The following is a 16,273-nucleotide window of genomic DNA, read 5'->3' on the forward strand; positions in this document are numbered from 1 at the left end:
ATCTCTTTGCCACTCGAGCAAACTCAAAATTACCAGTTTTCTGTTCCCTACATCCCAGAGACAGCCCGAGTTTCCTGGACGCTTTCTCTCTCAGATGGAACCGAGGTCTCCATTACGCTTTCCCTCCTCTTCCATTAATACCGAGGGTGGTACAGAAGATCATACAGGACGGTACTTCAGTCATTCTGGTGACACCCTACTGGCCAAAGAGGAACTGGTTCCCAATCCTGTGGAACCTTGCCAGCGAAGGTCCTTGGATTCTACCAAAAAGACGAGACATCCTTCATCAGGGTCCGATCCTACACCCGGACCCGGACTTCCTCAACTTAGCAGCCTGGATCCTGAGACCCAGATCCTAAAGCGTCAGGGTCTATCAGAGGCGGTAATTTCAACTCTAAAGGCTTCCAAAAAGGTGAAATTTTCAATTTAACTAAAGATCTGGAAGCGTTTCTGCTCATGGTCAGGTTTGCCTTCACCGAATACCTCATCCCCAAACATCCAGATGATTCTGGATTTCCTACAAAGAGGTTTCGAGATGGGATTAAGACCATCCACACTCAGGGTACAAGTATCAGCCCTTAGTTGCTTTTACGACACCGAGCTGGCAGGCCATAGGTGGATAAAACGCTTCATGAAGGCAACAACAAGGCTACGTCCGACCCTAAAGTCTCATGTACCTTCCTGGGATCTAGATATCGTCCTTAGGGGGCTATCGCATCCTCCATTTGAACCTCTGAGTGACTGCTCTTTGAAACACAGATCCTTCAAGACTGCATTCCTGGTTGCCATCACCTCAGCCAGGAGAATAAGTGAACTACAGGCCCTTTCAATTAGAGAGCCTTACCTACAGGTCCTGGATGACAGGATAGTCCTAAAACTTGACCCGTGTTTTCTACCAAAGGTGGTCTCGAAATTTCATAAGGACCAGGAGATCACCCTCCCTTCCTTGTTTAATAACCCATCTAACGATTGGGAATCTACCCTTCATTCACTTGATGTCAGACGGGCAGTACTGGATTATTTAGAGACCACTAAAGACTTTAGGAAGTCAGATTGCCTTTGTTCAGTTTGGAGGAAGAAACAAGGGTCAGAAAGTTTCCAAGTCCTCCATTGCTAGATGGATCAAAGCCACCATCACCTCCTGTTATTCCCTACAGAATCTTTCTTGCCCTGGCGATATCAAAGCCCACTCTACCAGGGCAATGTCTTCTTCTCAGGCAGAAAGAGCGGGTGTCTCCCTAGAGGAGATCTGTAGAGCAGCCACTTGGTCCAGTATCCATACTTTTGCCAAACATTATAGGTTGGATCTTTTTAAAAAGACTGACATGGCCTTCGGACAGGGGGTTCTTCAGTCTGTGTCCCGCCCATAGATTCATATTTGATATACCTCCTTGTATGGCCGTCGTGGTGATGATATGGAAAGCCGGAATTAGTACTTACCGGTAATTCATTTTCCATGAGATCACCACGACGGCCCGTATTTCCCTCCCTATTTGTTACCCGGGAGTTGATATGATGAAATATCTTCTCCTGTTTATTTATTTTTTCACGTGTGTAGCCACCACCCTTTACTCTGATATTTTGGAAGCACTGGTGTTTGGTGGTGGGAGGGGAACATTTAAACCTTTCTCTGCTTCCTGCCCCTACAGAGGTCAGGGGTCAATCTCCTTGTATGGCCGTCGTGGTGATCTCATGGAAAATGAATTACCGGTAAGTACTAATTCCGGCTTTTCCCGTATGCAAGGAACAGGACGTCTCAAGCCCAGACACTCCAGGGCAATTCAGGGTTTCCAGAGTCTTGGGTACCAGTGTATGAACATTCCTACCCTCAAGGTCCGTTCATACGGATAGGAGTCAGGGCTAGGATTAGTGTTTCCATCGGTGGTGTCAGTTTCCCTTTCCCTAGCTTTGAGGCCTAGTTCCTTTTCCCTTCCCTCCTGTTGTCAGTGTGGTGTTCCCACATCACTATGTGACACCATCAGACTAAAATTAAAATCTTCCTTACCTCTCCTGCACCGCTACGGGTCCGGCGTCGCGCTGCACTGTCACCTGACTGCGTGCAGCATCAGGTCATAGTGTGCGTACTATGTCCTGACGCTGTACGGGGTCAGGACAGGAGTGCAGGCCCTAGCAAGACTACCAGGGAGGCTGAGTATCGGAAGCTCTTGCAGCTCTTCTTCCCTGCTCCCGGCATCTAATGCATACTAGTATTAGCTTTATAAGTAAAAAAAAAAGCCCTCCTTTTCCTTATGTATAAAAATAGTTAGAAAAATGCTGAGTATAATGGGTATTGCTGTATTGGAAAAATCTTGTTATTTGAGACCACAGTGAATGCGAAAATAAGATAAATAAACCATTACATCTCGGTCAAAAGAAAAATCTAAGGTTAAGAGTATGGTAATAAAAAGGCTATTTTATTTTTTATATAAAAAAAAAATTGTATTTTAACCCCTTAGTGACCACCCATACGTGTTTTTACGGCGGTCACTAAGGCTGGGTTCAGACCTGAGCGTCTTTGATATGCGCGTTTAACGAGCGTTTTTGACGAGCGTTTTTTGCAATAGTAAACGCGCGTTTGACGCGCGTTTGTGTGATTGACTGCAATGTCCTATGGCCACAAACGCGCGTCAAAACGCCCCAAAGAAGCTCAAGTACTTGTTTGAGCGTAGGGCGTTTTACAGCGCGTTTTTCAGCGCTGTAAAACGCTCAAGTGAGAACCAGGGCCATAGGGAAGCATTGGTTTTCATGTGTTGAGCGTTTTACAGCGCGTTTGAACGCGCTGTAAAACGCTCAAGTGTGAACCCAGCCTAAGGGGCCTTAGGCGCGTTTTTACGGCAGCGGGGAGCGCGGACCTGGCTCTCACATGAGAGCCGGGGCCCTGCTCTAACAGCCCGGACCGACAAGAGTGCCGATCCGGGCTGTTTAACCCTTTACTTGCCGGGCGCAATGGCGCCCGCTGCATGTAAAGTGGTGACAGAGGGAGCGGACTCCCTCTGTCTCCCATCAGCACCCCGAAAATGCGATCGCGGGGTGCTGATGTGTTGGGAAGCTTACCTTGCTTCCGATCAGGGCCCTGAGCCTGTCTTCAATTGTCTCCAGCAGGTTGTGCCTCTCTGGCGCAGCCTGCTGGTCAATGTTTGAATAGCATTGCTATTGAAATGCAATGCATTATAGAGATAATGCATTACATTTTAAAAGCAATCAAAATACTGTATATTATAGTCCCCTTGTGGGACTATTAAGTAGTAAAAAAAAAAATAGAAAAAAAATACACATTTATAAAATTTTAAAAATTCCATAAAATAAAGTTTTTTTTCCGTTGAAAATACGCTTTTCAATGAAAAAAATTGCAAAAAGATGTTTGGTATTGCCGCGTCCGTAACGACCGGGACTACATAAATATTACATAAATTATCCCCTATGGTGAACGCCGTAAAAATAAAAAGACAGAATTTCAAATTTATTCTTAGTTTCCACCGAAAAAAACGTAATAAGTGATCAAAAAGCGGCATTTACTCCAAAATCATACCAATGAAAAATACAAGTAGTCTTTCAAAAAAAAAAAAAAAAGTTATGGGTCTTGTGAAGTGGCAATGCAAAATCATTTTTTTGGTTAATAAAAGGGGTTTTATTGCAAAGAAAGTAGTAAAACGTAAACAAAATTAAGTATTTAGTATCACTGTAATCGTACTGACCCAGAGAATATCGTACTGACCCAGAGAATAAAGATATTATGTTATTTGTACCGAAAAATGAACGCCATAAAATTTATAATGTAAAAACACAGTGGCAGTATTGCTATTTTTCCCCATCTCCCTCCCAGAAAGAGTTAATAAAAGTTAATCAGAAAGTTGTGTACCCCAAAATGGAGCCATTAAAAACGACAACTTGTCCCGTAAAAAATAAGCCCTCATTAAGCTATATAGACGAAAAAATAAAGTTATAGCTCTTGGAACGAGACCATGAAAAAAGGAAAAAAAACGCTTGGTCATAAAGGCCCAAACAGGCTTGGTCACTAAGGGGTTAAAAGTAATTAAGCATAACAAAAACTGTATACGTTTGGTATCTGCATTATAGTACTGACCCACAGAATAAAGTTAAAGGTGTTTACCGATCTTGTCTTTTCATGGCCAAGATGGGAATAACCTACAGTAAGCAGGAGTAACCTGAAAGTTATGGGGAAAAGGGTAGCTTACTTCTTCACTGTTTGCATTGCTTGCATTCACTGCTATGGGAGTTGTGGAGACAGCGGAGCTCTTGCTGTTGGGGAATTTCCATAACTCTTCATCCCCATGCCAGCGCTTACTGTTAGTTATTCCCTTTAACACGTCAGTTGTACTGCACAGTGAATACCATGAAAACGAAACCCTGAAAACAGTGGCAGAATGCTGGTTCTCATACAATCACCCCAACATTTTTTAAGATAATTAAAACTTTTAGATGTACCCGAAAATGGTGGCATTAAAAATAGAATCCGTTCCACCCAAAAACAAGCCCTCATATGACTATTGTGGAGTCGCATAAAACTCCTTTTCAATACTATACAGAGCGAGCGCTCCTCCGTACAGTATTAGTGCATTGGCTCCGATGAGCCGAAGTTATTGCTTGTTGAGACTTTGCGTAATAACTTCACAAATTGATTTCTACTGTAAAAAACCTGTGGTACCTTGGAACCGAACCAGAGTTCGGGAAATGTTTTTTTTTTTTTTTTACAATAGAAATCAATTTATGAAGTTTTTCCGCAAACTCCCACGAGACTTCGCGAAATAATAACTTCGGTTCATCGGAGCCAATACATTCTAATACTGTACGAAGCACTCGCTCCATACAGTATTGAAACAAAGTTTTATACGAATCCATCCGAAGTTGATTCGCTCATCCCTAATGACTATGTTGACAGAAATGCAGAGATGAAAAAAATAAATAAATTAAGCTATGGCCTTAACCCGTAGAGGACCAGCGCGGTACATGTACGGTGCGCTGATCGTGCGGGTTCAGGAGCTGGGTCCGTCTGATTAGCAGCAGCGGTCCGGCAGTCACTGATAGCCAGACCCCTGCTGCATGCGCCAGCATCGGTGAAATCACCGATGCCGGCGCATTAACCCTTGATGTGCCGTGGTCAGCGCTGACCGCGGCACATGCGATGTCCTCACGGGAATTGAAGCTGCCATTGGGTCCCTGTGCTGCTGTGACGGGGACCCGATGGCATGGAAGGCAGCGCGATGCCTTCCTTTGGCACCGGGGCTGCCTTCCGGTAGAGAGCCTGTGAGATCCAGCCCCCTGTAATACACACTATTACACATACAGCCAATGCATTCCAATACAGAAGTATTGGAATGCATTGTAAAGGGGATCAGACCCCCAAATGTTGAAGTCCCAAAGTGGGACAAAAAAATTCAAGTGAAAAGAAAAGTTGAAAAAATAGTTTTCCACCCCAAAAATTAAAAGTTTCTAGAAAGTAATTTCCCCCAAATAAAGTAAAAATTGAAGAAAAAAAAAAGAAAAAGACATATTGGGTATCGCCTCGTCCGTATCAACCGGCTCTATAAACATATCACATGACCTAACCCCTCAGATGAACACCGTCAAAAAATAGAAACTGCTAAATAAATAAAAAAATTGTCACCTTTACATCACTAAAAGTACAACATCAAGCGATCAAAAAGGCGTATGCCCGCCAAAATAGTACCAATCTAACCGTCACCTCAAAAATGAGCCCCTACCTAAGACGATCGCCCAAAAAATAAAAAAAAACTATGGCTCAGAATATGGAGACACTAAAACATTGTTTTTTTTGTTTTTTAAAGGGAATCTGTCACCTGCTGTCACCATTGCCATGTTCACTAAAGTACCTTATTTCCTGCAGTCGTCTTCTTACTTTATTTCGTTTTGTCATTTTGATAAAAAAAAGCCCTTTTTATGATATGCTAATGAAGCTCCAAGGTGCCCAGAGGGATGTTTTTTTTCCTCTCTGGTGCCCAGTGACGCCCCCCTGCAGGGCCCAGCCCGCCTTAATTTGAATCCCAAGAACGCCTCCTGATCCTGAAATAACCTCCCACAGCCCCGGCAAACGTTTCCGCCCCCTCCCCACGTCATCTTCTACCTTCTAGAAATGCCCCGTCCTTCCTGTCGGCGGCCAGAAATCTTGCACAGGCGCAGTACCGTCTGCGGCCTGCGCGATCATCAAGCTCCTGAAGGCAACAGCCTCAAAAGTTTCACTGGGCATGCGCCGAGCCCAGTGACGTAATCTGAGCACGTTGCCCTGAGGAGGTTGATGATCGCGCAGGCCGCAGGCGGTACAGCGCCTTCGCGAGAATTCTGGCCACAGACAGGAAGGAGGACGGGGCATTTCTAGAAGGTAGAAAATGACGTGGGGAGGGGGCGAAACCGTTTGCCGGGGCTGTGGGAGGTTATTTCAGGATCAGGAGGCGTTCTTGGGATTCAAATTAAGGCGGGCTGGGCACTGCAGGGGGGCGTCACTGGGCACCAGAGAGGAAAAAAACGCCCCTCTGGGCACCTTGGAGCTTCATTAGCATATCATAAAAAGGGCTTTTTTATCAAAATGACAAAACGAAATAAAGTAAGAAGATGACTGCAGGAAATAAGGTACTTTAGTGAACATGGCAATGGTGACAGCTTAAAATGCTAAAAGCAGGTGACAGATTCCCTTTAAATGCTATTATTGTGTAAAACTTGAGTAAATAAAAAAAAAAGTATACATATTGGGTATTGCCACGTCCATAAGAACCTGCTCTATAAAAATATCACATGACCTAATACCTCAGGTGAACACCGTAAAAAAATAAATATACAAACTGTATAAAAAAAAGCAATTTTTTATTACCTTACATCACAAAAAGTGTAATGGCAAGCGATCAAAAAGTCATATGCACCCTATAATAGTACCAATCAAACAGTCATCTCATCCTGAAAAAAATGAGCCCCTACAGAAGACAGTCGCCAAAAAAATTAATGAAACCGGCTTTCAGAATGTGGAGACAGTAAAAAAAAAAAAAAATTTTTTTAAAATGCTTTTTCAGTTTTACATAAACAACTAAAGTAGTCATATTTTGGTATTGTCGCGTCCGTAACAACCTGCTCTATAAAAATACCACATGATCTAACCTGTCAGATGAATGTTGTAAATAACAAAAAATAAAAACGGCCAAAACAGCTATTTGTTACCTTGCCTAACAAAAAGTGTAATATAGAGCAAACAAAAATCATATGTACCCTAATATAGTACCAACAAAACTGCCACCTTATCCCGTAGCTTCCAAAATTGGGTCACTTTTGTGGAGTTTCTACTCTAGGGGTGTATCAAGGGGGTCTTCAAATGTGACATGGTAGCTTAAAATTATCCCAGTGAAATCTGCTTTCCAAAAACCATATGGCATTCCTTTCCTTCTGCGCAATACCGAGTGCCCATACAGCAGTGTACGACCACATATGGGGTGTTTCTATAAACTGCAGAATCAGGGCCATAAATATTGAGTTTTATTTGGCTGTTAACCCTTGCTTTGTAACTGGAAAAAATGGATTCAAATAAAATCTGCCCAAAAAGTGAAATTTTGACATTTTACCTCTTATTTCCATTAATTCTTGTGGAACACCTAAAGGGTTAACAAAGTTTGTAAAATCAGTTGTGTAGAGGGGTGTAGTTTCTAAAATGGGGTCATTTTTGGGTGGTTTCTATTATGTAAGCCTCAAAGTGACTTCAGACCTGAACTGGTCCTTAAAGTGGGTTTTGGAAATTTTCAGAAAAATTTAAAGATTTGCTTCTAAACTTCTAAGCCTTGTAACGTCCTCAAAAATAAAATGGCATTCACAAAATGATCCAAACATGAAGTAGACATATGGGGAATGTAAAGTAATAACTATTTTTGGAGGTATTACTATCTATTATAAAAGTAGAGAAATTGAAATTTGGAAATTTGCAAATTTTTCCAAATCTTTGGTAAATTTGTCCTTTTTTTTTTTTTACTCAATTTTACCACTGTCATGAAGTACAATATGTGATGAGAAAACAATCTCCGAATGGCTTGGATAAGTTAAAAGCGGTTTTAAAGTTATCACCACATAAAGTGACATGTCAGATTTGCAAAAAATGGCCTGGTCCTTAAGGTGAAAAATGGCAGGGTCCTGAAGGGGTTAAAGGGGCTTTACCATAATTTAATCTTTACATTTCTCAGTGGTGTGTCCTTTCTGTAGCAGCTCTCTCCCTGTGTCCTACCTTTTGACTATAGATAGGGTTGCAATGGAGGATGAAACTGAGCAAGTGCATACACCTGAGCAATGTTACTAGGGTTGATTTTCAGGCTCTATATCTCACCATTTCACTACAGCTTCGATCCGTTATTTTATAGACAATCATCTTGGCTATCTCATGCATAAATTGGACTAGCAACTATTTAGCATATGATTAGTTATGCAGATTCTTGTCATGTAACTGCATTGTTACTGTTTTGCTCCTAAAATTCTACATTTTTAATTTTCATTATTTTGTTAGTATTTCGTAAATCCACCTTTTTTAGCTTTCAACACTGCCTGAATCCTTCTGGGCATGCTCTCGATCAGATTCACACGTTCCCAATGTTGGTACATACTGGTCGACTAACTTAGGTAACAATACAGCTTTTTCTTCAACTCTACCCACAAGTATTTCTTTGTGTTGAGGTCTGGGGACTGTGGGGGGGCCAATCCAGCACCTTTACTTCATTGTCATTGAACCATTTCTTCGCCAATCTCGACGTGTGCTTCGGATTGTTGTCCTGCTGGAACACTATATGGTCCTCTTCATACCCATAGTACTCGTGTACGAAGTAACTCTTCTTGTAGGATACTCGCATGTAGCTCAGCACTGAGACCACCATAGATATCCTGCTCATGTATCCGACGGCTTTGACTATGAAACAACCCCATATCATCAGGCTTCCTTCCCCGAACTTGATGGTTCATTCAGTTTCTTAATCTGTTAGCTCTTTTTTCCCTTCCAGACCCATTTGAGCCCAGTCTATTGACTTTCATCCCATCTGTCAAAATCACCCATTTCCAATCTTCTACTTGTCCACTGTTCGTACTTTTTGGTGAACTAAAGCCAACGCTTCTTATGACAATATTGAAGTTGAGGCTTCTTCACCTTTTTTCGGGCCACCATTGCAGACTTGTGTAATGCACATCGCTTGCATGGACGTCTGTGATCTCACTATTACGAAGCATACGAGCCACCTCCATCTCGCACCTGAACTGATAGACCTTGTGATGAGCCAACTTGTTGACTCCAATATTTTGCCTGGATGTCCACCTCTTGGCTTTGGAATGGGTGAATGGACTTAATTTCGTATTCTTCCAACTGTCATGGCACTCACATGATGCAGTTTGGCAATTTTCTTGGCTGAAATACCGCTATCGATGGGCTTGATGATGCGGTTTCTCTTTTCTTGGAAAATATTCTTCATGGCTGCTCCTGGATTCAAACCAGTGACCTTTCACTCGGGAATAAAACGGATAACACACTGAGCTATTAGGGAATGTGAGAACAGGTTGTAAGTTGTAGAATACAAGAAGAAAAAGATTGTTCCACCACCAGGAGCAGTAACAATGCAGTTAGATGACAATAGCACACCATTAATTTCTGTGGGACCATCCACACATGTAGCCCTTAGAATATAGAGTAAGTCTTATTCTTGTGCGTTTTTATGGATGGGAATGAGAAAAATAAGGAATTCACACGCAAGCGATCTGTATATTGCAGGTCTGATTTTTACAAACAAAATACAGACAGACGTGTGAAAGTTCTACTTCAGTTTACTTTAGTGTTATTTACAAATCTGTCAAGTTCTTGCATCTTTTCCACTTGGATGTCATCAGTTTTTGATACACCGCATGCTGATGCATGCTGACAGCTGATGCTGTCCATCAGCGGTCAAGGGTTTTGGTTTTTTTGTTTGTTTTTTCTCCTTTTTTTTTGTTTTTTTTCTGACTGACTCGAATGGAAAAATTGCTGCAGATAAAGCATGCTGAGATTTTCCTGAAAGGACACATGGTCAGTGAATAAACCTATCTATGACTTAAAATGTTGGTGTCAGTCGTTTTGCTGTCCTTTGTAAAAATGGACTGCATCTGGATGCAAACATCGTCCGTGTGAAATTAGCCTAAATCAGGGATCAGCAACCTTCAGCTCTCCAGCTGCTGTGAAACTACAACTCCCAGCATGCAAACATGCTCATCTGTTATTCGAACTCACATAGAAGTGAATGAAGTACTGTGGGACATGGTAACATAGTATATAAGGCTACTTTCACACTAGCGTTCGGGGCTCCGCCTGTGAGCTCCGTTTGAAGGGGCTCACAAGCGGCCCCGAACGCATCCGTACTGCCCCAATGCATTCTGAGTGGATGCGGATCCGCTCAGAATGCATCAGTCTAGCAGCGTTCAGCCTCCGCTCCGCTCAGCAAGCGGACACCTGAACACTGCTTGCAGCGTTCGGGTGTCCGCCTGGCCGTGCGGAGGCAAACGGATCCGTCCAGACTTACAATGTAAGTCAATGGGGACGGATCCGTTTGAATTTGACACTATATGGCTCAATTTTCAAACTGATCCGTCCCCCATTGACTTTCAATGTAAAGTCTGGACGGATCCGTCTGAAGCTACTTTTGAATTTTTTCTACAATATAATGCAGACAGATCCGTTCTGAACGGATCCAAAGTCTGTATTATATGAGCGGATCCGTCTGGGCAGACCCCAGACGGATCCGCTCTGAACGCTAGTGTGAAAGTAGCCTAAGGCTGAAAAAAGACATCGGTCCATCCAGTTCAGCCTGTTATCCTGCAAGTTGATCCAGATTAAGGCCTCATGCACACGGTTGTGGAACACAGCCGTGAGCGGTCTGTGGTATCCTGGCCTGGCATCCTGCTGAGAGCAGGAGCACACGCAGTCATTGGTTGCTATGACGCCGTGCGCTTCATGCCGCCACTGCACTACAGTAATACACTGGTATGATCTATACGAGTGTATTACTGTAGTGCAGCGGCGTCATAGCAACCAATGACTCCGTGCGCTCCTGGTCTCAGCAGGATGCCAGGCCGGGATACCATGGACACGGCCGTGTGCATGAGGTCTGAGGCAAAAAAAAGCTGTGAGGTAGAAGCCAATTTTCCCCACTTTGGAGTCGGGAAGGAATTTTTTTCCCCTAATCAGGAAATCAGAATAACTCCCTGGGAGTTGTAGTTTCGGAACAGCTGGGGTGCCTGAGGTTGCTGATTCCTCCCCTAAATGTTTATTTGGGCTATAATGATAAAACTAATTTTTAGACCATTATTGAAAGTTTGTGCTGTGAACCCAGTTTCATTGTTGAATTTACTATGAAATTTTGCATCTGTTTGTGTTTTAGCATTTGCATTTATGGTGGTGGAGATCGTAAAAACCAAATAAATTTGGTTACAAAGGGAGTGGATATTATTATTGCCACTCCAGGGAGGCTAAACGACTTGCAGATGAACAACTTTGTTACTCTAAAAAGTATAACCTACTTGGTGAGTTTTTGGTTTGTTTTTTGTATGAAACTTTAGAAGACATATCTGCAGAAATTGCCTTACTGTAAGGATAAAACATCCGTAATAAGGTATACATCAAGAGCGCCACTATTGGGCCTCCTTCACATACCGTGGATATAAAAAGTCCACACACCCCTGTTTAAAATGTCATGTTTCTGTGATGTAAAAAAATGAGACAGATAAATAATTTCAGATCGTTTTCCACCTTTAATGTGACCTATAAACTGTACAACTCAATTGAAAAACAAACTGAAATCTTTTAGGTAGAGGGAAGAAAAAATATATGGTTGGATAAGTCTGCACACCCTTAAACTAATACTTTGTTGAAGCACCTTTTGATTTTATTACAGCACTCAGTCTTTTTGGGTATGAGTCTATCAGCATGGCACATTTTGACTTGGCAAGATTTGCCCACTTTTCTTTGCAAAAACACTCCAAATCTGTCAGATTGCGAGGGCATCTCCTGTGCACAGCCCTCTTCAGATCACCCCACAGATTTTCAATCGGATTCAGGTCTGGGCTCTGGCTGGGCCATTCCAAAACTTTAATCTTCTTCTGGTGAAGCCATTCCTTTGTTGATTTGGATGTATGCTTTGGGTCGTTGTCATGCTGAAAGATGAAGTTCCTCTTCATGTTCAGCTTTCTAGCAGAAGCCTGAAGGTTTTGTGCCAATATTGACTGCTATTTGGAGCTGTTCATAATTCCCTCTAGCTTAACTAAGGCCCCAGTTCCAGCTGTAGAAAAACAGCCCCCAAGCATGATGCTGCCACCACCATGCTTCGCTGTGGGTATGGTGTTCTTTTGGTGATGTGCAGTGTTGTTTTTGCGCCAAACATATCTTTTGGAATTATGGCCAAAAAGTTCAACCTTGGTTTCATCAGGCCATAACACCTCTTCCCACATGCTTTTGGGAGACTTCAGATGTGTTTTTGAAAAATGTAGCCTGGCTTGGATGTTTTTGTTCATAAGAAAAGGCTTTCGTCTTGCCACTCTACCCCATAGCCCAGACATATGAAGAATACAGGAGATTGTTGTCACATGTACCACACAGACAGTACTTGGCAGATATTCCTTTGACTTGGCAAAATATGTAACGCCCCCCTGCAGTGCCCAGTCTGCCTTTTATTTCAAGCCCAGCACGCCTCCTCATAAATTAATTTACTCCCACATCGGAGTCGAACGGCGCCGCCCCCTCCGCTACGTCATGTAATTTATTCACCCCACGATCCTTGCATCCTCCTTTCTTTCCCCAGAAATCTTGCGCAGCCGCAGTATCGCCGACTGCCTGTGCCTGTACAATACTACGGCTCCTGAGGCAACTGTGCTCTGATTACGTCACTGGGCTCTGCGCATGCCCAGTGACACTATTGAGGCTTTTGCAAGCAGTCGGCGATACTGCGGCTGTGCGAGATTTCTGGGGAAAGTAAGGAGGACACAAGGATCGTGGGGTGAATAAATTACATGACGTAGCGGAGGGGGCGCCGCCGTTCGGCTCCGATGTGGGAGTAAATTCATTTATGAGGAAGCGTGCTGGGCTTGAAATAAAGGCCGGCTGGGCACTGCAGGGGGGCGTTACTGGGCACTAGAGAAGAGGAATAACGCCCCTCTGGGCACCTTGAAGCTTAATTAGCATATTTGAAAAATCGCTTTTTGATCAAAATGAAAATTTGAATAAAAGAAAGACCCTTGCTGGAATGAAGGTACTTTATTGAACATTGCAATGTTAACAGTTTAATATGCTCAAACTAGATGACAGATTCCCTTTAAAGTTTCAGTCTCTGGCAGGGAAATTTTTGTCACACATTGCACCAAATTTATGAAAATAGTGGTTGTAGTATGATACATTTAGCTCAACTTGCTAGACATATTGGACAGTTCTCTCTTCTTACACCAACTTATTGCAGCATATACTGTAAGCAATATTTGCATATCGTTAATAAATTTGGTTCATTTTCCATCTTGGCCACATCCCATTTTCAGGACTTGAACACCTTAAAGGGAGTCTGTCACCACATTTGGGCATATTAGACTGATCAAATAGTGTTATGTGCCACCCAGAACTTAAAAACGGTACCTTTGTTGTAGAAAACGGACCTTTCTTTTAGCCGAAAATGAACTTTTAACATTATGTTAATGAGCCCTCTCAAGTGCCCAGGGCGGCGTCTCAATCCTCCGAGCCCCAGGCAGCACCTCCTCCACGGCTCATAACCCCGCCCTCCGTGTGCCTCTGCCCGCCCGTTTACTCCCCTCCTCTGTCCTTTTCCACTGCAGCTGCGCGGTCAAATTCGTAGCGGGCGCATGCGCAGTAGGTATTGCGATGCCCTGCCAGGAGCGGGCATCGCATTGCGCATGCGCCCGCTACGAATTTGACCGCGCAGCTGCAGTGGAAAAGGAGAGAGGAGGAGGAGAGTAAACGGGCGGGCAGAGGCACACGGAGGGCGGGGTTATGAGCCGTGGAGGAGGTGCTGCCTGGGGCTCGGAGGATTGAGACGCCGCCCTGGGCACTTGAGAGGGCTCATTAACATAATGTTAAAAGTTCATTTTCGGCTAAAAGAAAGGTCCGTTTTCTACAACAAAGGTACAGTTTTTAAGTTCTGGGTGGCACATATAACACTATTTGATCAGTCTAATATGCCCAAATGTGGTGACAGACTCCCTTTAATGACCCATCATATAACCATCATGAGTGGGTGGGGCATGTATGAAGCTGGCTCACGAGGTGGTCCCGCTTCATATGTGGCTGTTGGCGGCTTTATAATACAGCAGATACCCAGCCGCAATGACCGGGATTGAACATAACTCTGACCCCAGTCATTTGACCCCTTCGGATGCCATCCTCAGTAGCTACAGCAGTATCTAAATGGCTAGTCAGAAGGAGGGGGCTCGCTCTGTCCTCTAATTGCAGTCCTTATAGTGAATCGTGGGGCTCTCATGAACGTGAAGGTTCCCAGCGCGGTCATATCTAAATGCCCGTGAAGCTGTGTCACCTTGTCCCTCAAAAAAATGTAATCAAAAAATTATCAAAAACCCACATGTACCCTAAAATGGTACCAATAAAAACTAGAACTCACCCTGCAAAAAAACAAGCCCTAACACAGCTTTGTAGAAAAAAAGATAAAAGTTTTTGCTGTCAGAATATGGTGATTTTAAAAACTTAGTAAATTTGGTTTTGTTGTAATCATTCAGACCCCTGGAATAAGGTCATGTCATTTTTAGTGCACACTGAAAGCCGTAAAAACAATGACAATTATGGTTGTTTTTATTTCACCCCCCTCCCCCAAAGAATGTTTTCCCATTTTCCAATAAAATTTATGGTAAGTTAAATGGTGCCATTAAGAATACACTTTGCCCTGCAACAAAGAAACCCTCATATGATTTTGGAAGTAAGGGAGGAGGAAAACAAAGCTAAGCATTCTTTTGGTTATTAAGGGGTTAAAAATGAGATAGTTGCAATGTATATTGAAACTGCATAAACCGTTCCACACAGGCTTCTCACAGGAGACCAGCTATGTTGTCTGTTATTAATGACCTGTCCCACAGCGATGATGAACAGGATGACTGTGACGCTGTGCTGAGGCATTGTGGGGTTAATAGCATAGAGGAAGAGAAAGCAGATGAAATGCAAACATTAAAGTGCGGTCTGATCATAAGCAGAGCCTGAAATGTATGGGAGTACAATATGTGTAAAAAAAAGTTGAATGCTCGCAGTGTGCACAGCAGAGATTACACTACTGGTACGGCAAGGCTGCCGTTTGCCCGGTGGCCTGCTCTTAACCCATCCGGGCCAAGAAGGGCTTTTGCTTATTGTGCACCAGCTATAATGGAAGTTTGTGACCCTGATCAAGAGGTCCATTAGATTATGTATTTTCTTAATTTACGGGCGCTGTCCTGGTGACAGATTTTCTTTTATGGACGCATAATGTTTGACCTTCCTGCAAGTATGTTGTAGACTCAAGTTATGTCTATAGAAATAGGCTTTGCACGGTGCCACCAATCATCTTTTTCATCCCTGATAGGTTTTAGATGAAGCAGATCGGATGTTGGATATGGGGTTTGAACCACAGATTATGAAAATATTAATTGACATTCGCCCTGACAGGCAAACTGTAATGACTAGGTAAGTGGATTTATCTGATTTATGTCAGAATATAACTTTTTTATTTATTATTATTATTATTTTCACTTTTGCACCTTGTTCGTTAGCTATTTATTAGGGTAAGTACACTACAGTACATACTTCAAATACACTGCTCAAAAAAATAAAGGGAACACTTAAACAACACAATGTAACTCCAAGTCAATCACACTTCTGTGAAATCAAACTGTCCACTTAGGAAGCAACACTGAGTGACAATCAATTTCACATGCTGTTGTGCAAATGGGATAGACAACAGGTGGAAACTATAGGCATTTAGCAAGACAACCCCAATAAAGGAGTGGTTCTGCAGGTGGTGACCACAGACCACTTCTCAGTTCCTATGCTTCCTGGCTGATGTTTTGGTCACTTTTGAATGCTGGCGGTGCTTTCACTCTAGTGGTAGCATGAGACGGAGTCTACAACCCACACAAGTGGCTCAGGTAGTGCAGCTTATCCAGGATGGCACATCAATGCGAGCTGTGGCAAGAAGGTTTGCTGTGTCTGTCAGCGTAGTGTCCATAGCATGGAGGCGCTACCAGGAGACAGGCCAGTACATCAGGAGACGTGGAGGAGGGCAAC

General features: G+C 43.1%; 1 protein-coding gene across 1 annotated transcript in view; it reads left to right on the forward strand.

Moving 5' to 3' along the window:
- Positions 1 to 16,273, forward strand: part of DDX43 (DEAD-box helicase 43) — a 162,207-nt gene that overhangs the window by 108,484 nt on the left and 37,450 nt on the right. Inside the window, exons 9-10 of the mRNA XM_040430038.1 lie at positions 11,394 to 11,535; positions 15,573 to 15,673. Of these exons, the coding sequence (XP_040285972.1) occupies positions 11,394 to 11,535; positions 15,573 to 15,673 (243 nt within the window). The remainder of the gene's footprint in view (positions 1 to 11,393; positions 11,536 to 15,572; positions 15,674 to 16,273) is intronic.

This window comes from Bufo bufo, chromosome 4, assembly GCF_905171765.1.
Source record: "Bufo bufo chromosome 4, aBufBuf1.1, whole genome shotgun sequence".
NCBI classification, from domain to species: Eukaryota; Metazoa; Chordata; class Amphibia; order Anura; family Bufonidae; genus Bufo; species Bufo bufo.